At 45.6% G+C, this 25,324-nt stretch overlaps 1 protein-coding gene across 3 annotated transcripts in view; it reads left to right on the plus strand.

Annotated features, from left to right (window-relative positions):
- The window catches only part of RTN1 (reticulon 1), a 96,305-nt gene that overhangs the window by 39,482 nt on the left and 31,499 nt on the right, over positions 1–25,324 (plus strand). For all 3 annotated transcript variants that reach the window (XM_085549622.1, XM_015865783.3, XM_085549623.1), the window contains exons 2-3: positions 19,412–20,155; positions 21,635–22,417. In XM_085549622.1, coding sequence (XP_085405748.1) covers positions 19,412–20,155; positions 21,635–22,417 — 1,527 coding nt within the window. The remainder of the gene's footprint in view (positions 1–19,411; positions 20,156–21,634; positions 22,418–25,324) is intronic.

Consider the following 25,324-nt stretch of genomic DNA (forward strand, 5'->3'; position numbering starts at 1 on the left):
GGTCATGGTATTTTGCGCCTGGTTTGCCTTGGGAAATAGAATGTGTCCTACATTTGTGTCTATTTTAAGGCTTTGCTCTGTGGTTGCTCCTAGCTGGGGACGTGCCTGGAAGAAGCACTGTTTTCATGGGCACGGTTGTAAGAGGAAATGCTGGCTGTTAATGGGAGCTTGTAGCTGTGGACTACCTGAGAGATGTGCGTGCAAACATGTTTCTAACCCAGGTTACTGTTCTGTCAGAAGTTATACTCATCTCATCTGAGCTCAGTAGTTAAATGTAATTGAAGGTCTATTTACAGACAATGGAGAAAACAAATTACTGTGTCTTCAATTTCTCCTTTAAGGTGCAAGGAATATTGTTCTCTCCTTGTTGCTTCTGTTTCCTTATTTGGGTGTTTGGGGACCAAGAGACATTTCTACTTATTAATTACAAGAAAAAATCTGTTCACAGCAAAGCCATGAAAGTGAACTGGAATTTATCCCTCCAGGTGTTTTGGGTGCTCTTCAATAATGCTGCAGAAGCCAACAGAGCAGTGTTGTCTGTGTGTTGGTGGATGTTTATATTTATGGGTAGCAAACACTGCTGCTTCAGTTCAAACTTCATCTGTGCAATTTCCATTTTACTGACTGTATGCTCCGTGCAGTGGATCTGTCCTTGTATTATTTAGTGCTGTGTCCTGGGTGATGAGAGGGAATGATGGATGTAAATAAGAGTTTTTTTTGCCCAGGAGATGGGCAGCTACTTGACAAACCAGGCATAATTGTGAAGGGTCTCTTTGTTTTGGATGACTTTCCTCTAAATTGCTTCTCTTGGTCAGAAGTTCATGGCTTTCCAAGAGTTGACTGCTTAGTGGTTCAAACCTGCTGAAAAAACATGCTGTGAGATTGTTCCAGAGCCAGATTTGAAGGCCAGTATAAATGCACCTGGTGACCTAATGGTTCCTTTGTCCAAAGTGATGCACAAACTTGTCCTGGGTTTAAGCCAAAGCCCCGGAAATGGTGGGGAAGGATGATGCTGGTTGTAGCAAGCTTGTTCTAGAGGGTGACCAGGCAAACCCCTTGCTCTGAGTTGCACCTTGCCATACTCAGCTGTTCTTAGGTCCCAATCCCAGCGCTTGTGAAAGCGAAGCTTGATAAAGGGAAGAGTGTTCTCAGTGAAACTGAATTTCCCATTCGCTTTCATGTAATATTTAAGATTCAGCCAAGGAGTTGTAGTTTATGCAGTAGTACCAGGGAGTGAATTTTGTATTGATTTAAGGATTAGACATTTTTAGCTTACTATTTTATTCATCAGAATATGGACTTAGCTTCAGTTGAAATGCTGTGTATTACTCATTTACAGTACTGTACTTTTTAATTTATTCTTGGCATCGGTCTGGTGAAAGCACTTAATTCATGTCCTGTTTACTCTTCATGTCCTTAAATGAGATATCTTAATAGAAATGCAATGGGGAGCAAAGCTGTGCTCCTCACATCCCTCTTCTTGGGGGCAGGTGGCATTTCCAGGTGGGTCAGTGCTGTGGTGGTAGCTCTGGAGGTCTTGCACTCACTGACTGGAAGCCATGGGTCTGAATTTGCTACTGAGATGACAAGCGTGAAGTTGAGTGAAAGCAGTGCTTCAGACAGGCCTGTGAGGCACTGGAGCCGTATTTCAGTTCTGTTCTCATGCTGGTTTATTTATAAGCCATTAAAGATGTATGAAGTGATTTTTGGAGCGGGCAGTGTAGCCGTGTCTCCACTTCCAAGGGTGCAGTCTGACTGGCTGGCTACAGATTCTGCTGGCTTTCCTGCCCACTTTCTTTTTTACTGTTGCAGCTTCCTCTGTTGGATGCTGTCCTTGTTCCGGTGACATCAGAATTGAGCCTTCATAGAGTATGGTTTAGCTAAAGTGATGAGCACCAGGACGTAGGTTTTGCTTTGCTATAGTCCTAATCACAGAATCACAGAATTACCCGGGTTGGAAGGGACCTCAAGGATCATGTAGTTCCAACCCCCCTGCCTAGCAGGGCCACCAAACATACACCTTTACTAGATCAGGCTGCCCAGGGCCCTGTCATCAGCAAGGAAGTGCACCATGATGAGCTTCCACTGCTCCCATGCTGGGTTTTCTGCATGTCACCTTGCACCAGCATTGCTGGAAGCTCTGCCCACAGTAGATGTGGCTCAGTCTCCCCTGCCAGCCTTGCAGATGGCCTTGTTTGAATGGTTTGAGCAATACACTGCATGCAGTACTGATGAACCCTGAACCTTCATGAGGCTCTTTGCAAATTGGCCTTTTGCAAGGTCCTTCTCACCACTCACAGCTGGATGTATGGCACTGGAGAATTGCTGCAGGGACACCATAAGGAATGGCCGGCAATGGGTCATTTTACCCTCTTAAATATATGAGGATGCATATAGCAATTGGAGCACATAAGGCTCAGTCTGTGTTGCAAAGCCACTGTAGTAAAAGCTAGGCAGTGAGAAGCATTCTGCTGCAAAGCCCCTTGAAGTCTGTGTAACGGCTCTGTTGAATTCCAGCAGCTTTTGAATGGTGTTTCCCATTGTAGAATGCTACAGATCGAAACCTGCTGTTCCAAAGCTACCTTCAGCAATTGCTTTCTTTCTGTTCTCTCTGGTTGTGAACACAGACACAAACACTGTTTAAGTTTCCTTAGATCTGATGTAAATGACTGCGTAAGAGCTGATATTATTCCATTGTCCTAGATCAGGTTAGTGGGTTACGTGGCCTGTACTGCAGTAAGGCTGCTGCCTTGGATGTCTGCATGAGCCCATTCACTCCCACTTTTAAGCTAATATGACAGAGCTTTCCTTTCTGGAGGAAAAAACTGTTCTAATGACTTGTGGGCCAAGCTCAAAGAATTGCTCTTTGTTGATTTGTCTCAATAAAAGAGCAAAGCACTATAAGAATTCTTTTAATATTAAACCTTGCCTTTCTGAAGCCTTAGAATAGATGCAACCCCCCTACAGTCCTTGCTCTGTGGCTGCAGAAAGTCCTCCCTATATAAGTGAGCTTAGGAAAAGGGGACTCAGTCCTGCACCACTGCCTTGTAGAGCTAGACAGCGGGATCGAGTGTACCCTCTAACTTTCTCACTGGTGTTACCAGGGACTTAATGACACCTGCAAATGTATTTGCTAGTTTTGTTATTCAGACAAAGCCCATTGTTGGCTGATAAGGATGCTTCTGCCCTGCATTGAGCAGGGATGCAACACTGATCCAGTGCAGATCTTCCCAAGCTGAATTGAAAGAACAGTGCCTTGCTGTTGCTCACAAGTGGTGCCTCCTTTAATAATGTCCATGGGAAAACTTCCCAATGTCGAGCACAGGCTGCCTGCCTGCCTGTGGGCTGCACAGATCATCCCAGAGGGTCCTGTAGCTAGGATGTCTTTGATCCATTTTGAGGATCATTCCTGTAGAAACCTATTAATTTCTGCCCTGATTTGATCCTGTAGGGGATGGAGGTGACCTGATGAAAGCTTTAGTTAAATGGAAGCTTCTCCATCTGGATTCAGTGACTTTTCTGCTAGGTCTCAAATAGGTGAGTCCTTGCAAAACTGTGATCTCCTTAAAAGTCATTTTAGCTAAAATTTATCTAAAATTAAACAGTGGACCACTGCAAGCAAAGGCTGCAAAGGTTGCTTTGGAGGGTGGTGTGAATGAGACAGTGCTGTGACTACTTTATTTACAGCTGCTCAGTCACAGCAGACAGCATGTAATTAGAGCAATTGGCTCTGAGAGAGGGAGAGGAAAACCTTGTCAATCAGCATGCTGGAAAGGATGTGTCAGATGGGATCTAGAGAGTGGAGGTGATGCTTTTAGGAAGGGAAGCAGGATGTGTTTGCATCTTGCTGTCATTATGGCTGGAGGAGAAAATATTGCATTACTGGGAATGTATTGAGCAGCTGCTAACTAAAGCTCAACTGGGTATCTTGGAAGGATGAGGAAGTGAATCAGCCAAAGTCTTTTGGGAATGGAGAGGCTGAATTTGAGCTGCTGTGAAACACAAAAAGCGGAAGAGACGAAGGAATGAAGCAAATATGGTGGTGATGCTTGTGAACAAAGTGAGCATCACAGGATTAGCTTACAGCCAAATGGAGGGAGTGCTCTGGCAAGCTATGGAGCAGGTCTGAGCTTACTCTGAATCTTTTCAGGTTATCCTTATCACAGCCTTATAGAATTATGCAGTCATTCAGATTGGTAAAGATCACTAAGGCCGTCTAGTCCAACTGTCAGCCTCTCACCACCACATCCACTACATCTTTCTGTTCCTCTTCAAAGAAAAGAAGGGTTGCCTTGGATCTGGAGGCAGATTTCTCAAGCTTTGTAGTGGTTGCATAGATGGTTTCTCAGCTTCTATCAGCTCTGTAATGGGCTGTTTCTGCAAGCTTTTTGCCAGAGGTGGAGGTCAGCACAGACCCATAAATGCCTTGGAGTGTTGAGGTCCATGGAGAACAAAATTCAGTGATCTCTGGAACAAAAGGGAAGTGAAAACTCAGGGGGAAACGCTTTTATTGAGGATTGCTGGGTGAAGAAACAGTCAGAGGCTGAGATAATCTGAGTATGAGAGGGTCTTTAGGATGGCTAGGAACAGACAAAGAAAAGATTGGGTAGGGATGATTTGTAGAGAGTAAAGATCTAGTGGGTCACAACACTAATGTTCTAATGAAGTGCAGGCTTGTGTTCTGGCTCCTTCTTTCTTTAATGTTTAATATGCCCTTAAGAGCAAGACCTAAGTGCTCTGTAGAAGCAGTCAGTACAGAGCAGATGAAGTTTAGAAAGGTGGAAACGCCAACACAAAGGGGAGCTCCTCTGCACACTTGGGGTTGTGATGCTGGGGTTGTTGGACCCTTTCCCTGAAAATTAGGCTCGCAGCTTTGCCACATCACTTATTAGGCAGATTTCTTTATTAGGAAGCTTCTAATCTCAAACATGAGCAACTCAGAAACCCTCTGCAGCATCTGAGCACTGAGAAAAGTGAGCTCCACTGCAAGTCTCTGCAGTACACTGTGCTTCTTTATCATTCATGGCAGCGTGGTGGTTTTTTTCTTTTATGACAAATGAACCTAATCAGAGTCTTCATGATGGAATACACAGGAAAACACTCAGGGTAACTATAGCTGCAGGTATAGAAAACCAAACTTAATTTAGAAAGGATATACAGGAGCACTCTAAACAGCTGAAGAATTGAGTTAATATAATAAAAAGATGAAGCTATATAATTTTTCATGCTGTAGTCCCGTGAGATAGGATGGTGTTCAGATTCTGCATTAAACTCTTGTTGTGTGCTTAATTCTGAACCAAATCTTTATCATTATTTGTTGCTGAAAAGTGCATTCTGTTGTTGGGAATAATTTCCCTGATGTTGCAAAGTGGAGGAGGGTAGGAACTGCAGATCATTTATTAATGCTCTGCTCCATTGTGTCTCTAATCTTTAACAGATGGCTCTGGATGCTCTGGCTAAAATTCAGTATGAGCATGTTGGCTTGCATGAAGCTTCCCATTTCTGTACAGCAGGGCAAGGTCTGGGCAAGGGCACTGAGTGTGGTGGTCATCATCCAGAAATGAGGCTCCAGAAACTTCAGAGGATGAGAGTTCATTGCTCCAGCTTGGGAGAGAAAGGGCTGTGCATACACAGATGTAGATGTGCTTTGGGGTTTTGATTCTTCCATGTGGCATGAAACTGAACTAAGTACTTGAGGTATGGCCTCAGGTGGGCTGAGTGTGGCGGGTTTATGATCTCTCTGCTTCTGCTGGCTGCACTTCTTCCAGTACAAGCCAGGGTAACATTGGCCTTGCTGGCCACCTGGACATGTCTCATGTTCAACCGCACATTGACCAATACCTTCAGGTCCTTTTCTTCCACACACCTTTTCAGCCATTCTGTCCCGAATCTGTAGAGAATGCTGTCGCCAAAGTGCAGGATCCAATGCTTGGTCTCGTTAAAGGCTTTACAATTGGCCTGGGCTTGTTGATCTGACCTATCTAGATCCCTCTTATGGGGCCTTCCTACCCAAAACTTATGGTGGATGCATTCAATTTCTTCATCCCGATCATCAAGGAAGATATTCAATGGAGATGGGTCCAATGCTGACCCCCGGGGATCACCATTAGCAGCTGGTTGCCAGCTAGATTTAACTCCAGGCACAAAAATTAACCTACTGCTGTAATTGTATTTTCACACACTCCCTGCCAAATGAAATAATGATACAATTAGTCTGCCTTGCGTTGAAGTGCATGAGTGTGGCATCATGTATTCTAAACACTGTAATGCTGTTTCGAAGGAAGAAATCAGAAAGGAGAAGACGCTTCCCTGAGTGTGGCACCAGGCATCCCAGGCTGTCTGAGAGCTTTCCTGAGGAGTCAGTCATTTGTCTGCCTCACTAAATGTGAGCTGCAAGGGAGTGATTGCTTCCTATAAATGCTTTCAAAGGTCAGAGAGCAATGCTGACAGAAGAATTAACAGATACAGGTAGGTGACAGATAAATGTAGGTTGGAAATGTAGGAGGCTCCTGGAAATTTGGCATTTGGTGACCCCACCAAGTGAAGCTGAGAAGCAAGGTTTAGCTTAGGCCATGGAGATGTATGTCACAGTGGGGCCAGAGAAAGCAAGAGCTTATGGCATGCCACCTTTTTCAGTGCAAACCTCATCTTACACATCTGAAAACCCTTTTCCCTGCTTTCATTGACCCCACTGAGCAGGCTGCTATTCCTTTCCAGCAAGGTGGGGCACTCTGGTCTCCTGCTGAACCAAGGCAGGAAATAGATTAATTTTCAAGAGACCCTCAGCTATTCCCAGGGCTGACAGCAAGCCTCGTCTGAGATACCCAGGTTTCTCTTGCAGGTGTGGTATCAAGGCAGAATGTTTGAATTTCTGCAACAGAGACCTTGCTACTGAATTGGAGTTCAGCTTGAATTAGATGACATTCTAACTCCTGAAATCTCTGTGAGCCTCTGGTGCGCTTCTTTGGCAATGGCACACAGCCCAGCCTGGTGACTTCATTAAAGCATCTCTGCTGCAGTCAGACTCTGAGCTCTGATTCCGGAGGCTTTGGGAATGAAGAGGGCTGACTTGAGAAACCTTTTCTTAAGCAAGAATCTCCTTCTTCTGATAGAGCAGTGAAGGGATTTGGGAGCCTTATGTCACTTTAATGAGTATCAGCTATTCAGGCACTCAGACATCGGTGCACATGACTGACATTTTTTGTGTCAGGACTCTTAGGAGGATGCATCCTTGTCAGTCCAGCTGCTGTGAAAGCCAGTTGGGTGAGGTCAGATTGCAGATGGATAGAAGTCTTCACCTCTCAGGAAAATGAAGCCCCCTGTGCCAATTTATAAAGATATACTTCATATGCTTTCAGACAAACAGGGCTACATGACATGCCATCAGTAAAACATGGCAGCCAAAGGGAGGGACGGAGGTGTGGGTAAACATATTCAGATGATGCTGGCATGAGGCTGTGGACCAGGTTGTTCCTCTGCCTTTTGCTTCTGTGTTGCCCCTTCTGCTCTTTGCTGGTCCGGACTGGAAAAGCTTCCTCTCCATCCCAGGTAAAGTGCCTGCAGCTGTGCAGGGTTTGAGGCTACCACATCCTTGTTAATTTTTAAACATTCTCTCTTTTGGGGTCTGTGCACACATCTGTGAATAGCTGCTCACCGTAACTTCCTCCACAGGAGCAGAGTTATTTATTCAGTGGGTTTGCTCTGGTAGCCTTTTTGTATTTAATCTAAAAGGAGGTTTTCTTTGTGCCTGGGAAGTGCCTGGCCCTTCCTCCGAAGGCTCTTCATGTGGTTTTATGGATGCTTAAGAATAGTAACCCAGAAGCGCATGATGGATAAATATGAATGAGGGAAATGCAGATTAAATGTAGTAACATTCAGACTACATACAGACAGGGTATGCTTCTCTCTCTGAGCACTCTTAAAGCTTGCCTTCCCCACCTATGCTTCTTTCTCTGCCTTTCTCATCCTTTGTTCCCATTGTTTTTTGTTTTCCTTCCTTTGCATCACTCTTAGTTCTCATTCTGCTCTGCTTATCCCACCACATCTTTGCCCTTTCCACCCTGCTCCCACATGGTTCTGCCTTTTCCCTCTGTCCTGGTTCCTCTCCTCAGTTCTTAGCTCTGTGTTCTTCTCTCAGCTCCTTTCTGCTTCCCTTCTTGGCTGTTTCACCACAAACTATAGTCTGTACCAGGGATGCTGTGCTGTAGTTTAGCTGCCTGATGCAGGGATGACCCAAACCTACATGAGAGCAAGCTGAAAGATGGAGAGACTGAGTAAACTATGCTGGGGGGCAGAATGTTACATCCAGGTAATGTCCCATGGTTAGAATGGAAAAGACATTTCTGCTTTCCTCTTTGAAGAACTTGGTTGACTTCACCTGGGGAGGCCCAGAAATGGACAGGAAGGGATTGGGGTCTGATCCCCTCAAAGGTGAGGGCCTGTTCTGGGGTGCCAGCCTAGCCAGAAATCTCATTGTGATTTCTATTTATGCTTGTCTTGATCTGAAGTAGGCATTGAGTCCTCAAGCCTCCAGCTGATATATTTAAGTGGGTAAAAACCATGAAAATGAAGAGTCTGCCCATATGCTGTGAATGCCTTAGTGACAGACCTGAATATTTATCCACCTGAAGGCCCTTTCACACTGCCGAACAGTGTGAAAAGCCCTCAGGGTAAGTAAAAGCTGAGCCAGCAGTGGTATAAGTAGATAATTGGAAATACTATCCATGCAGTTTCTTGTCCCAGACTAGCCTCATCTATTCTCCTTCCAATTTGGAAAGGAACAAAACACTATTCATTGTCTTTGGACTATTTCGGATCAAGCTGGGAGCTGTGCAACCCTCAGAAACCCTTTTAATGTTACATCCCACTGGTGGCTGTGTGGCTGTCCTGCTGGCCTTGGAGCAGGAGAAGATGCACCTGAGGCTTATGGCAATTGGATAAAAAGATGTTTATAAAAGGTCGTGGTGTTGTATTTTGTCTCTGTACTCTGGAGTTTAATGGAAAAATGTGGTGATGGTGACTTGTGTCCCAGAGTGAAGTACAGCCTTCTTCCTCACTGCAGTCCTCTTCGTCCATCCTCAGCTCCATAATGATTAATTTCATGTTCTCTAAGGAATGTGCACCGTTCTGATCTTTAATGGCAGAAGTGTTGATGGTTCTTGTTACTGCATGCGAAACATTCAGAAAAGGTCTATTTTAGCTTTAATTTCTGCAAGGTCATACTGCAAATTCTTGTGGACAACAGTGGAAAGTCACAGATTTTCCTTGTTTGCTTGGGCTAATAAAATTACCCATTGCCTGTATTTAAATTGGAGCACATTTCCTTCATTCATTTGTAGATATGTAAACAATTTAATATGGGTAACCTAGAAGTGGGGTGCATGCTGCCTTTTGCACCCCACAGCTCAGTGCGATGGGAAGGAAGTTGCCTAGATCAGCTGGTGTTGGGAGCAGGGGAATGGAAAGCAAGAGAAGATGGCTCACCCCTGCTGTGCATCTTCTAATATATGGGATCCGGGGACAGTGATTTCTAATAATACTCAATACAGTGTTACTATAGCAACTATATGGGGTGGTGAATAATTGAATGGGCTCAAATCCAAAATGCTGGGAGCTAAAAGAGCTCTGAGCGTGATTTAGGGCTGCCTGCGAACTTGGGTTGCTTGAGGTGTGCATCTAAATGGCTGGACTTGGGAAGAAGCTAAAGGGAAAGCAAAGAGCTGCTTCTCTGCTGGCTCTGAGGAGAGCTGCAGCCTATAATGTCTAGCTGGTGGTAGGTGGGGAGGATGTCAGCACCCCACAGCATCCCCCTGTGTGCACTGTTTTGCGTGCGCTTTCATCAGGTTCCCCAGTCCACAGTTCTTCTGTTTGGTGTTCAAAGTGGGTGTGATGTAAACTGGATCTATGACATGTAGCTTCAGGTCAGATTACATTGATTTGACCTAGGGTGATTTTTATTGGTTTGTTTTCTTGTTTCACTGAAAAAAAATATAAAAATCATTAAAACAAACAAACAAAAACAACTCTGTTACAGCTTGGTTCCAAGCAGAATGACTTCCCTGTAATTTTCTCCCTTGCCAAACTGAAGTCTCTTATTTAGTCAGCTTTCAACTGAAGTGCTGCTGTGCAAGAGACAGACCTTGGTAGCAGCAGTGCTGGGGACCTGCTGGCAGGGCAGAGCTGTATGTGCTCCCACTGACATCCATCCATCCCTGCTCCTCTCTGCCAAGAAACACACCTTAACACATAGCTTGATTTTTATGTCTCATGTTCAAGCCATTGGTTCTTTCCCATCCCCTAAGACTGTGACTAATTCCCTCTCTTCACTTCGTGCTGGTACCTGGAGAGTATTTATAGCTTAATCTTGCTCTACCCATCCCTTCCCCCATTCTGTACAATGTACATATATCTCCTTTATTCCCTCCTCCAGATAGATCCCAAGGGTCCTGCCCCCAAGTTCTTATGTCACCAGCTTTTTTTTTTTTCTTCTTACCTGCAGGTTCTCAGTATCCTCTGTGCTTTCCCATAATGAAGAAAACCACAAAATAACCCAGCCTGTGGTCACTCATAGGTTGGTGGTTGAACTAGATGATCTTAGTGGTCTTCCAACCTTAATGATTGTATGTTGTGTGCCAGAGGACAAGCTATGGACAAGGAATGGGAATCTCTTCTTGCCCCACCAATCCCTGTGTGGGACCTTCTCTCCTTTATGTTGCCCCATTAGTCCATCAGCTCTTATTTTATTTTGCCATCTGTTCCTGGGCTGCCTCTTTCCTCCTCTGTGCATCGATTCCCTCATTAACACTTCGTCTATTTGACACCAGCTTTCCATATATGTGTTATGAGTTGACTTGAGAGGAATGAGTGCAGAGAATGCAATGGAAAGTGAACTATCCCACAATCACTGCTTTTCCATTGCTTCTTAACACCAAGCTTGTGGGCAAGGTCAATAGAAATTCTTTTAGCACCACCTACAGCAGAATCTTAGCTGGTGATCATGTGCTTCTCTTCCAGATGCCCTTTGGCTCACTCGCTGTGGTAGACTCTCAGAATGGGCTTTTCCCAGAAGATGCATAGTGCTTCATTTGCCCTGAAGTCTTCTGGCTTTCCCCTTCTATCTCTTTGAAAACACAGCAAGAGGAGGGGAAAAAAAGAAGCAGCAGCTTCTTACTGTAGCAGCTATTTCTCTTTATCACTGCTTGTAACTTTGACACAAATCTGCAGATGAATCAGCAATATCTGCAGAGCTGTCCTGTCCAGCATTTGATATAAAAGCTGCTTTCTTCTCAGATGAATCGTTTTACCAGGTGTATCTACTAGAGTGAAAAGGCCCTTCTTTATGATAGCTGTGCATCTCATGTAATTGTCTTCCAAAAGCAGCTGCTACTACAGCAGGAGAACCACTGTGGTTCACATATCCATCCTGTGTCATAGAATCACAGAATGGCTTAGGTTGGAACTGAGACAGGGAAGGTTTAGTTTAGATGTTAGGAGGAAGTTTTCCACACAGAGGGTGATGACGCACTGGAACAGGTTGCCCAAGGAGGCTGTGGATGCCCCATCCCTGCAGGCATTCAAGGCCAGGCTGGATGTGTCTCTGGGCAGCCTGGGCTGCTGGTTGGTGACCCTGCACGTAGCATGGGGTTGGGACTGGGTGATCATTGTGGTCCTTTTCAACCCAGACCATTCTATGATTAAAATGGACCTTAAAGTTTATTGAGCTTCAACACTCTGCTGTCAACACTCTGCTGTGGTCTGTTTGCCCCCCAGCAGGTTAGGCTGCCCAGGAACTCATCTGTACTGGCTCACCCACAGCTCTCTGGGCAGCCTGTGCCCAGGGCCTCATCACTCTCTGAGTAAAGAATTTCTTCCTAACATCTAACATCAGTTTTCCCTCTTCTAGTTTAAAGCCATTCCCCTTTATTCTATCACTATCAAACCATGTAAGAAGTTGGTCCCCATGCAGGAACACCTAGACTTGTAGTATCCAAGATTTTTTAGTGTAGCTTCTCTTAACCCCTCAAATACAACAGGATCTGAAATCTTCTCTGCACAGGAAACTACTCCAGGTCAGGAGCTTTCACTTGTGCAGCCTCCACTCTTTAAATCTGCAGAAGTCTGTGATTTAGCTGCTAACCCTGACTGCAGGGAGCTGGCTGTCCTTGCAGACAGCACAGACATGACTTTGCAAAAGAGATGAAGCTGTCACATAAAGAAGGAGAAGGATCTTGACCTCAGCCTTCAAGGATGTGTTCAGTCCCATTTCACAGTGCTCCCAATAACACCTCTGCTTATGTACAAACTTCAAGCTTCCTGGCTGTTCTCCTGGGTGAGCAAATATTTTTGATGTCTCCAGGTGTCATGTATCCACAATTAAGAGATGGAGGGGTTTGTAGCTGTATCTGCTGCTCCTGAAGTAGAACAGCGGGTGGAATGAGTCTCTGAAAATGTCCTTCAGGGAACTGAGATGTCTGGGGAACAGTTCTCCTGCCTCTACTTGGCATAAACTCATCATTTGTAGGAGAAGAGATGTGGTGGCAGGTAAATAAAGAATAGACCTTGAAGACAAGGACATTCATAGCATTAGTTATAGCACATCTGGCCCGATCCTCGTTAAGCAAGAGCTGGAGCCAGCAGGTTGATGCTGATTTATGACTACGGTGGCTCTGTCCCATATTCTGCGCTATTGTGAGAGCTTTAACTTTTAGTATGCTTTGAAAACTCTTTGATTGACTTTGAGATGCACTCTCAGTGCCCTCACCTTCTAGAAATAGAGGGGAATCACTTAATGTACAAGGAAACCACATTAGTGCTTGGATCAGATCCTGCTGCCTTACCTGCCTCAGCAGAACCTCTGCAATCTGAAGCTGCTCATATGTCTTCACTCCTTGATGTTATATATTCTGTGTCCTACTTGAAACTATACTGTGTCTTTTCTCCTAACACTTCTGTCATTGTGTCATTGCCAAAACCAGGATCCACCAAAACATACTGGTCCTCCCATATTGGCATAGGTCAAGTTGCAATCAGAAAACTTTGGGTGGAAAGCCAAAGATGGGGATTCTGGGGCTTCAGCTCTTTGCCTCCATCAACCTCATGCTTTCACGTCTTCTGACATGAATTTCCCTTCTTTTCCTTGGGCGTTAGACTTGATCATAAGTTGTACCATGGCCAGTACCACATTATCTCTGCGTGGATGACGCATCCCTGAAGGTATTCAGGGCCAGGTTGAATGGGGCCTTGGGCAGCCTGTAATAGTGATTGGCACCAGGGGGTTGGAGCTTGATGATCTTTGAAATCTCTTCCAACATGAGCCATCCCATCATTCTATGTGCTGGTTCCTAGGGCCCTGTAAAAGAATGACATTCTCCAACCATACAATTATACACTCAGAATGTACCTTGGTTATAGCAAATAGAAGGTCCATTGTCGCCAGCAGCTGCCATCTTCTTTGGTCTTCCACAAACAAAGGGTGCAGGAATCACTTTAGCTGGAGGCTGAAGAAAGCTTCCTATTAAGCAGCCCTTTGATTCAGAGTCCACAGCCCTTCCATTGCTTCTTCATGTAGGTACTGCCTTTGTGGAGTTGTTCCTGCCCTGCCCCAGCCCTCAGTGGCTGGCAGCTGGATTTCTCCCTGAATTTCTGCACCTGACTCATCACTGTAGGTATTCTGCTTTGTCACTAAATTAATTTTCCCCTTGAGAGCCCTCAGTGATTTCAGCTGAATGTTGCTGCAGTTGTCTCCCTATCTCACTGTAGGATTCATACTGCTGGGGTGCTCCAGGCCTGGGGCACAGCGAGCCAAGCTCAAGTGCAAGCTAATCCTCTCTTCCTTTTCTTTTTTATTTATTTTTAATAGCTGAATTATAGCAGTCCTCAAGATGTGTGTATCCCTCTTCCTTCAGGACTGACATTTCAGCACCATTCCTTCTCCAGCAGCAGATCTTACCTCCTTGCCATCAAGCCCTTCCCACACATGAAAGAGCCTGGAGCTGTAGGGCAACAATTTCTGTCCCAGTTTTATCAGGGTGTCAAAAGCAGACAGAGTTGATATTTCTCCCTTTTCCAGGCTGAGTCTCAACCTGCAGCCACAGCACTGCAGATTGCTTTGCAGCAAGCAAGGGAAACTGAGTTTGTGGGTGTCCAGGAGCTGGCCAAGGTGGAGCGTGGGGTACAGGGGGGCTCAAAGCAGAGAGGAAGCTGGCCAGGGCAAGGAGGATTCTGCAGGGATATTGAAGGACAGCCTGGACCAGGCTTGGGGAGCCAACAACTGCTCTGGTTTTTGGGTAGCCCTGTGAGGAGCCAGGAGTTGGATATGATGATCCATACAGTTCCCTTCCAACTCAGGATATTCTATGATTCTATGACTGTGATGTTGCAGGTTGGGGATGCAAGCATTGAACAGCTTGAGTTTCTCAGTCATGTTTGAAGCGGAATTTAAATATCTGAGAATCTGAAGAGAAAAGGGACTTAGCCAAACACATGCAGATTTTGAGCAACTCCTGTGGGAAGGGCTTGAAACAGAGTTGGGCTTCATTTCACATCATTTGGAAAGTGTGATTTAGGTGCTATCTCATTTAGGGCTTGGAAGATTTATCTGTTGAACTCAGTAGAGTTTGATCCTTCCAGGGGAAATGTGAGTCTGGTGAAATGAGAATGGATATTTTCATAAATGGGGCTTAATGAACCTTAGCAAAGCACATTTGATAGTGTTTTAAGTAGTACTTCAGTATCACTGAACCCTACTGACCATCACATTACACTTGCTGATACCGCCACAGCAACTCACTTTTTATTTCCCCGAAACTGGTTTTTCTTAAAAATTAAAAAGTGATGTTTGTATTCTTTTCTGCTGCTGATGGAGATCTGCTGCAGCTGTACTCATTGCAGGAGCATTTGAAACTTTATGTAAGTTTTTAATTGTTTTTATGCTACCCTGAAAGTTCATCTTTTGGAGTCTGTGATATTTCACGCTGCCCAGATTACAGGGCAAGGTTATCATGGACCTGACACTGGGTTTTGCTGCCCGGTCAAATTGGAACTCTCTGAAGCAGAGAAGCAGATGGGGATGGGAACTGCTGACTCACTCACTGTGAGTTCACAGTGTATGCCTGCCTGTTGGTTTTCGGGCACCCATCAGACCCAGTGTGCTCTGGGGATGCTTTTGGGGACTAAGGATATTCAGCATCACCAAACCAAGCCCTGCTCCTCAGCACTAATGTTGGGCTTGGCTTGGTCTGGGGTGCACTGGGGCACCTACAGCAGCAATTCACCAACATGTGAGAGATGAGCTCTTGTGTTTTTTTTTTGGAGCAGTGCTGACAGGGAGATGCTTGCTGCTGCAGTGCAGAATCCACAGCAACAAAATATACTCTTAATGGCCTGCCAGGATGATGGGGCTGCAGCACAGCATGTCCTGCATTCCCCAGGATCTGTTTAATGTTATTAAGAGCTCATCAATGTTTTTCCTACGTGTTCTTCCCACAGACAGGGCTGTAGCACTCAGCAGCTGAGCCAGGGCCTGATCCTCGCTCCCCTGTTCTTTTCAGAAGTCAGAGATCTGCTGGGGCAGCCAGAGGATCCCCAGGGCAGGATCTGGGGAAGCTGTGCAGCAGGACCATGTTTCTATACAGTGGGGACCTGATGGTGGCAGTGGAGGGGAACATCTCAACTGGGCATCCCCCAGACCAATGCTCTTCAAAATGCTGGAGGCTCCAGGGGTAGGATCCTGAAAGCAACTTGCCATCATCCCCAGCCACTGTGCTTAGTGGGTGGTGAGTCAGTAAAGGTTGCTCATGCTCAGCAGCAAAAGCTTTCTGGGAACTGGGGTCCCAGCACAGAGGGGAGGCTTGGAACTGTTGGCTGGGATGATGGATGATGGCACTGGGGCTAGAGGCTGCAGGATCTCAAATCCTCTGTAAACTGACTCATAGGAAGGGTTTTACATGCATCAAAGCTTATCACTAATTTGTTCGAGACAGTGCAAGCAGCCCTCTTGCTGCCTATGAGTTTCCATAGCACATTCAGGACCCATACATTGAAACAAGGGAAATAGAACAGGAGTGAGTATCCTTCTGGCACACACAGGGGTTTCTTTAGCATCTATTGTGCAAATGAGTCCCAGAATGACTTTGAGAGGCTGGCCATTCCTGTTTGCAAATGCTGTGCCCTGCAGAGCTGTATTCTTCCTGCAGACAACATTAGGAAGAGTTGGAGGAGAAGTTGCTAGCCTATGATCTGGCTTTGAATATCCTGAGCTAACAGAAAGAGCACCATCTGCTGGCAGCTGGCTGCGAGGGCTGCAGGCTCAGAGAAGCTGCGTTGCAAACAGCCTGCTGCTCTGTGCATCAAATATGCAGCATCTGGATGCAGGACAGCCCGGTGCATCAGACCTACAACATCTGGAGCTAGGATAGCTCAGGGCTGACAGCTGGCTTTGGCTACTGAGAGAGGCTGATCCAGGAGAGTCTAAGATCTGACTTAGTGGAGTTAAATCAGCACAGCATGGTAATGCTGCACTGGCAGGTAGATAGAGCTCTCAGAAGTTTGGGTTTCACTCGCTATTTAAATTTTCACTCGAGTGTTCAAGCAGTTGTGCGGTTTGCCTGGACACTGGGTTAGAAGTCTTGTGTTAGAAGTTCAGGGAGAAGGGCCTGGTGAAATTGGGAGTGTGGCTCCCAAGTAGTGCATTCAGATATCCCTGGGGTACCCATGACATTCATTATCAGGCTGGACAGGACTTTGAGCAATCTGGCATAGCTGTAGATGTCCTTGTTCATTGCAGGGGTGTTGGACCAGATGGCCTTTAAAGGTCCCTTCCAACTCAAACAATTATGTGATTATGCGCAGCTGGTTTCAAGGTTTTGGATGATTTGGCATGAGGCTGGGAGATGTCTGCCCCTTCTGCAAGCTGCCTTCACTCCTGCTGGGAGCATTACCAGCCAAGGATGTCTGGAAATCTTTGCAGCTTCTACAGTCCTTCTGCATCCATCTGTCCGTGCCTCGCAAGGTCACCAGAGCTGTATGTGAGGGTTAAGACAAGCAGGTTAGCATGTAACTTATTCACATGACTCCAGTTAAGTGAACACCATATTCTGAAGTGATCAATTTGAAGAAGATTGAGCATACTCATACTCAAACTTGGGGAAAAAAACCATCATTTTCATTTAAATAAGCTCTTTTTCTTGTCTGTTATCCTCACTTCAACTCCTCAACTAATATAATCCCAGCTTCTCTTCCAATGTGCTGGAGCACTGCAGCTTTCATTGATCCAAGCTGGTCTTCAGCTGCTTGTCTTAAACTAAGAGTTATTCTGCACGAACCCATCGTTTCTAAGTTACTGTGCTGTGTCAGTTGCTAAACTCCAGCGCTGCAGGGAAGGATCTCTGGAACGCTCAGTTACTTATTCTAAGGAAACAAAGCAATCGTTTTCCAAAAAAAAAAAAAAGAAAGGGAAATTCTTTACAGTTGATGAAATTGCATTTGACTTAGTGAGCCCTCAGCTGTGCTCAGAATGCTGGAATCAGACCCATTACTTCTCCCGTGGTTGCAGGAAGTGCAGTGATTTCCCGAGGGTTCGTGTTACAAGCTCCCAGCACTGAATGGCTTGGCTTTACCTGAACTGGCAGGCAGGTTTTTGGGCACATTTGAGAGACATCCAGTTTTTAAAAAAGCCTTTGTAAGAAGGGTAACTTCAGAGCTGATCCTGCCATCCATTACCAGAGCTATTCAAGGCTTCTCCTTCCCACGGATATTGAACTAAACCAACTTAAAATTAGGGAAGACATTGCTTAATCACCAGGCTCTGAATGTGCCATTCTTCAGCAAAAATCGGCTCAGCTTCTACAGGTTTCCATGTCTTTAATAGCCAGCCTAATATCAACGCATTCATGTTTGTCCACTAAGAGGCACTTTTAGCAATGGCTTTCATTCATTCTTTGTGGAAATACAGAGTTGCATTAAATCTCAGTAATTAAGCAATTTCAGCTGTCTTTGAGCTTTTGGTTCTGCAGTTGCCTTGTGAGTTAGGATCCCTCTGTCCTGCTGCTGCAAACACTGCCTGCTCGTGTGCACCTGGACTCCAAGGAGAAACTTATGTACCATTTCACCATTATCTGCGAAAACACTGCAAAGAAAAAAGAGCAGGCTCGTGATCAATGAGTCCATTCTAAGTCAGCTCTTGTGGTTTCTGCTTGTTGCTGCTGCAGCATTTTTTGTGAGCACCCAAAGCAGCAAAGGCTGCACCGCCATCCTGAGCTGATCCGTGGCCACTCGATATAGTGGGATTTTTTGCTAGTGAATTCACTTACCAGGCAGAGCACTTTCAGGATGCTTTTTCTCTTTGCTACCAGGTTTCCCTTTGTGAAGGAGCAAGCATCCCATTCCAGTCTGGGGAAGAGAAATTGTGTGCTGCATGCAGTGAGCAATACATGCACAAGGGAGCTGGTGGTCTGCCTTTGTGCAGGGCTGTGCGTGTGAAATCCAGCCAGGCTGTGTGGTAAAACAAAGCCTGTGGTTGGATGCTTAGGAGTGCTGAGTGGATAAATATATTGTTCACAGCTTGCTATACAAGCTGCATATACCTCATGGCAATTGGTCAAGAGTAATTCTGACTGTTCTTTAAGGTGGTATTGTTGTGTATGTGCAAAGCAGAAAGTAACTGCAAGCAGCTCAGGGGCATTTCCATGGATACCTTACAGCTTCTGACATTGCAGCTGCAGCAATGTCCCTTTAGTTTGCCTTGTGATCGGTAGCCCAGGACACTGCACACGTGGAGCAGTGTGTATCTCTTGCAGAGTAATGAACAGAGGTTGGAGAAAGCCAGCTGGCCTCTCCAGTGCTGTGTGCACCAGCATGTAAGCAGTTAACACTAACAGGCAGCGGATCCTATAGGCATCAACTTTATTCCTTCATGTCCTGATCCAGCAGACACTATGAACACTTTTCTCCTCTCCTCCAGCTTCCACTGAAGGAATCTTGCAGTTCAGTTGCTGAACTATGCTCTCTTGTGATGCTGCAGAGTAGCTACCTTTTATAATTCATTTAGCCACATCCCCAGGAACTTAAAGCACGATAAGGAAATCAAAGGCAGTACATGGGAATGATGCAGGGATGTGTGTAAAGGTTTCACTGCTTTTATGCTGCAGTGCAATGTAGGTGATGAATGTGGTGTGATTTTCTGTCCATGTGTCGTGGTTTGATGATTTTTGATCAGTTTTCCTTATCATAGCATCATGTAGTCTACTGGGAGTTAAAGAGTTATGACTGCATTTCTATGGATTGTCAGTATTTCTGGTCTCTTGGTCTCAGAAGAGTAGAATGAACTACAACTCCCAGAAGTTTTTTCTTTCACAAAGGCTGACACATGCTGGTACTTGTCTTCTCACAGTGCTGTTTTGTGCATTTGCTGTAGGTGTCACGGCCTCATCACACCTCTTTGACTATGGCTCCAGCTCAGCCAATGGAGCTGACAGCTCCTTCTACACCTCTCTGATCTCGGATGTCCACTACACCACTCCCCGGGACAGCACCTACTTCACAGGCATTTACCAGCAGGAGAACAGCCCCATTCCCTGCTCAGGCAGCACGGAAGGCTTTAATGCACTGGGGCATCCCGTTCAAGATGTGACTGGGTTTGAGTCCCGTGGCTTGTTTAGCTTGGATTCGGGAATTGAGATGACACCTGCAGAGTCTGCTGAGGTTGACAAAACCTTAGCAGATCCCATGAAAGTGGAAGGTTATAAATACATGGACATAAGTAGACCAGAAGAAATAAAGTACCAAGAAAAACACAATCCAGATTCGGAAGATGAGAGCCCAGACCTTATTGATGAGTACCGAGGAACACCCATCGGATCCGGCCATGCTGCTGAACCTCAGAGGACAACGGCTTCAGAGTCCATAAAAGCTCCCAAAGAGCAAGACCCACTTGAAGACAAAAGGTTTAGAGACCAGCACAACACCTCTGTGGTGACAGACCCCATCAAGATCACACTCACCGAGACCCCTGGTGCCAGAGAGGCCCCCAGCAAAGAGGCAAGTCCTACACAGCCCACATCTGGTCTGAAGCCGAACCCTGAGGTGGTACCCACAGTGACAGTGTCAGAGCCAGAAGATGACAGCCCAGGCTCTGTCACACCCCCATCCTCTGGCACAGGTAATGCTGTCACCATCACCTTTTTTGCTGTTCAGAGAGAGGTTGCACTGTTAGCTCTGCATTTGTGGAATCACTGTGGTATCACTGATGGTAACAGGCCTTCATGGTGGAGGTGTTTCTGCTCTGCTCTTGTAGCTTTTCACATTGCTGGTGGTCAGCAGGATGCCATCAGGTGCATTGTCAGTGATTTTGGGGTTTCTTGGTGATCCCAGCTGACCACACTGCCCAGAGGGATGCGGGACCAGGGTGCTGTGAAGGGCTGGGTTATTTTGTTAGATTTTAATGGCTTTTTAATGCCTTTTTGCCCTCGCAGAGCATTGGGTTGAACAGTTAAAAATGAGCACTGTTTTCAGGTGAAAGTGCTGCACTTGGAAAAATGCTGATGAGGGAAATGCTGTCATCTCATTTACGGGGGGACAAAGGGCCAATTTCTGAGAAAGGCTGCTGATTGCTTGGCTTCTACTGTGGGGTGGCAGGCACCAAATCCCTCACGTTTTCCTATCATCTGATTACTGCAGCACTGTATGATGTCTGTTCCTCATTTCCTATATTATACAACTGCTGTTCACCGTTAAAACATGGAAGCAGTGTAGCATTTAAAAAGAAATGAGGTCCTCTGTCAGGAAACAGAACTTTGAAACTTGAAATTAAATATCAGCATCCTGGATCGATACCCTGTTAATTGAAAATGAGAGTCCTCGTGCCAGAACGTTCATTCCTTAGATGAATCCTAGGAGCATGTCAAAGTCCAGAGGAACTCCCATAAAATGGCAGTTTGGGACTTCCACCCTTGCTGACACAGAGTGAAACTCTTCCAGAGCTGTGCATGCTTTTGTGCACCTTCAAAACAGAAGAAAAAGGAGCCCTCATTGACTCTAACAGCCTTCGTTAGTTAGAAGCTTTAGGAAAGAAATTAGCTTTAAAGCATCCCATTTTTCTTCTTTTGTTTGACTGAGTGATATCACACACTACATCTGCAGCAGCTTTTATCGATTTACACTTTTTGCACTAAGAGGTAGTTAAGAACTTCAGGCACTAATTATTATTTATGCCATCCTTGGCAGCTGTGAAAGGACTGAATGGCACTGGGTAACCGAATCTCATTGCAGCAGGTGAACAGTGTGTGGCTGAGCCTTGTACTGGCTGAGCCTTGTACTGGCTGAGCCTTGTACCAGCTGCTTGTGGCTACAGAGGACTCCCCTTTACCAAGCTCAGATCACCATCACCTTTGTGCCTCAGCTTTTCCCTTGCTAACTGATGATAGTGATACTCCTTTTATGAAATAGGAAATAACCTATGAGGACAAGCTTTGATTACTGTCAGTCACTCCAGATGAGATGACTTTCTGCCTGTGTTACCAACTCTTCTGAAGGGTTCTATGCTAGTGTCAAATATATTGTTTGTTGCCTAAGCAGACAAAATACCACTTTTTATTAATTTTTTTTCTTTTTTTTTTTCTCCCTTTCTTTCTGTGCACAGAACCGTCAGGCTCAGAATCACAGGGCAAAGGCAGCCTGTCAGAGGATGAGCTCATCAGTGCCATCAAGGAATCAAAAGGTTTCTCCTTTGAGACCTCTGAGGTGCAGCAGTCAGCAGCTGTTTCTGCAGAGAAACAAGAGCAGAAGATAAAACCTGGGCACCCGGCTGTCCCCTCACCCATGGATAATGAAGCCAGCAGCGCTGAGTCTGGGGACTCAGAGATTGAACTGGTCTCAGAGGACCCATTGGCTGCCGAGGAGGTGCTGCACTCCAACTACATGACCTTCAGCCACATCGGAGGGCCCCCTCCCTCACCTGCCTCCCCGTCCATCCAGTACAGCATCCTGCGCGAGGAGCGAGAGGCTGAGCTTGATAGCGAGCTCATAATTGAATCCTGTGATGCCTCGTCGGCCTCTGAAGAGAGCCCGAAGAGGGAGCAGGACTCCCCTCTCATGAAGCCTATGGTGATGGACATTATCAAGGAAGAGAACAGCTCACGTGCCAGCGCCTTGGACTATGAAGCTAGTAAAACAACAGAGAGCAGGATGAACAGGGAGAACCTGGAGGACTCTGCATTCTACCTGAAATGCTCCTTTGTTGCCCCAAAAGTAAGCTCTGAGCCTCCAACATCTGCTGTCAGTACCGAGGAGCTGAAGGAAAGAATAATCCTGAAGAAACCCATTGAAGAAACTGTTGTTAACCAAAGTAAAGTGTCTTCCAAGGACTCTGGGAAAAGAAGCCCCTTGGCTTTGCCTCTGCTGCCGTTTTTAAATAAGCAGAAAGGTAATTGTATATGTTTCTGTTGATTTTTGCAATGCTACTGAGAATTATAGGTTGGAAGAGACCTTTAAGATCACCAAGTCCAACCCCTATCCTTTCCCACCACGCCCACTGACCATGTCTCTCAGTACCACATCTCCTCTTTTCTTGAACACCTTCAGGGACATTGACTCCACCACATCCCTAGGCAGCCTTCTAATACATTACCACTCTTTCTGAGAAGAAACTTTTCCTAATATCCAGCCTGAACCTTCCCTGACACAGCTTAGTGCCATTACCTCTTGTCCTATGACTATTTAACTGGGAAGGGGGAGGAGAGGGAAGCATCTGCTCCTTGCAGGGGAGATGTTTGCATTGTTGACCAGGGGATGCTACTAGCACTGGGTAACCACAGCTCAGAGCTGGGTATGCCCATGACAAAGCAGATGTCCCCAAATTTGCAGTAGAAAGGAACATTTGGGTTGCTCAAGCCTGCTGTGCCCCTGGCAGAGGCTGGCATACAGAGAGCTGCTGCTTCCCTACAAAAAGCTGGATAGAGTTCAGGCAATCCCCACCTCTGCTGCTCAGTGAGCATCTTTTTTGTCTGTCCATCTTTGTGCAGACCACTGACCACATGATAGCCTGGAGATGTGTCAGGTACATTTGTGGCACGCAATATCTGATTTATCCAGCACTGTGAACCCAAGCATGCAAATATGTAAGGAAGCAGCCTGAACATGTGCAATGTGCTGAGGAGCCTACTGCAAGATCTGCAGTGCAATTAGATATGTTAATACTGATATTCTTAGAGGTAATGAGTTAATAGTATTAATAGGCTGAATAACAAACGTCATTATTACTCCTTAGTATGTTTTCCTGCCAGATCTCAGAGCACACAACATCACACCACGTCTCTCTTAGTTCTTATACAGGTGGGTGAGCTCTGTCTTTTCTCTCCCCATTCTCAAATTCCCCTTTTTCAAGGCCTTGCCCAGGCCCTGCCCAAGCTCTCAAAACTGCAGAGCTGATTGAATTTCCCTTGCACAGCCTTCCTGCAGTATGTAGGTTGGGTTTGGCTCCTGCAAGGTTGCTGATTCCTGCAACCACATTAAATGCTGAAGTTGCAACTAGGCAGACAACTCAAGATCTTAGATTTGGGAAGTACCTGGGCAATACTGGAAGGGCAGCTAATTTCACTGTACTGTGATTTTGAGTTTTCAGGCCCCAATACAACTTGCAGGGACATGCACCGTTGTCAACAGATTAGCTTTCCTGGAAAATCCCTCACGCTTCCTTGCAACCCATCTTTAGAGCAGGTCTGTTTCCTCAGAGAGATTATTTTCTTCCAGGCTATACAAGTGTCTTTGAACTCATAGTATAACCCAACACAAAATCCAAAATTCTAAACTTCATCTGGCTGTAGCTCTGCTAAACTCAGTGCAACTACATACAGCACAAATTTAGTTTCTCTTGATCTTATCTGGAGTCCTTTGGCCTAACTTTTCCCTCTGCTTTCTGCTATTGTTTAAGCTGATGATAGCAGGGGCTCATTCCCACATGGCAGTCATGGAAGATCCCTGTGTGCATGACTTTCTACCTGTATCACAGCATGTTCATGTTTCTTATCTACATTCCCATAGGTCTGCAGTGGCAGGAAGGTTTCCTCCAGGTCAGGTATGAGACAGCTAATTACTGCTTGGTGATGCACAAGTACTGTATTTCAGTTTCTGCTTTTCCCCCTTAAGATGCTCCAGTGCCAGAGACAAAGAGAACAAAAACAGAATGTAGCGCCAAGAAGATTATTGCTAAATCTTGAGTTATTTTTTAAAGCAGGTTTCAGGGTAGGGAGAGGTGGGCTCAAGGTGTTAAAAGTGAATAGTAGTGGTGTCCAGTTTACTCTGCCTTCCTATCATGGGTATTTGCTATGTCTGGGCACCAGTTACATTTATGGGTTGAATATAGAGTATAGGACTCTTCTGACCTGGGAAAGAAGAATTTACCCCCTCACTGACTGACATGAATTCACATGAAACACTTAAGCTGTTTTTCAGATGTGAACTGAAGGGGCACATTAAATGGCCTGGTGCAACCAGCGCATTCCCCTTGTTTCTCCCCAGGCAGCATGATCTTGAGGTGGGATTGGCTGGCAGAAAATGGCAAGGCAGAGCGCATCCAAGGGGACAGTGGTTGCCCTTGACTTGAGGTCTCGGCAGAGCTTTTCAACAGAGCCATTAAATATGTGCTGTATGCCAACCTGGGTTCACATGCCAGGCGTTTGGCATGGACCACATTCAGCCTAGTGGTAAGAACAGAAGGGTATGGCATAGTGCCACTCAATGGAAGTTCAGCAAAATGATGTCATCCAAATCATTAAGAGAATTATCTTAGTTATAAGTGTCTATCATAAAGGGGATACCAACATATAGACTGTTTAAACAGAAGAGAAAACTTTGCAGAGTTTGTTACCTCCTTGTTACATGTCACCTTGGTAGTGCTGGTCCACCACCACACACCATCAGTAAGACAGAATGATCTTCGTAATGTACATGGAATCCATGTGGGAACTGACCTTGCCGTGGCCGTCGCAAAGTCCCACCTGAGCTCAAGTCAGTGCACGCTCAGCATTTCTGAACCTTTATGGAAAATCGGTGGATCAAGTGAAGCTGTTCGACTCACATAGCTGTGCTTTTGATGCCCAATTTTAGGTATTTCAGTTGCCTTTGGCCAGCTCACAGCCAGCTATGTGAAATTTAGAAGTAGTCTGACACCAGGTTCATGTCTAAGTTTGAACAGTTTTGCATTGTGATACTGTAATTCCATCAAGGCAGAGAACAGCAAATGGATGTGAGGTTTGCGCAGTGGTAACTCAGCATCTCTGCTTAACGTCTGTTGCCATCCAGTGGCAATAACAAAAATGGGCAGTGACTTCCT

The sequence above is a fragment of the Coturnix japonica genome, chromosome 5 (assembly GCF_054131305.1).
Source record: "Coturnix japonica strain WE chromosome 5, WE-NBRP24, whole genome shotgun sequence".
Lineage (NCBI taxonomy): Eukaryota > Metazoa > Chordata > Aves > Galliformes > Phasianidae > Coturnix > Coturnix japonica.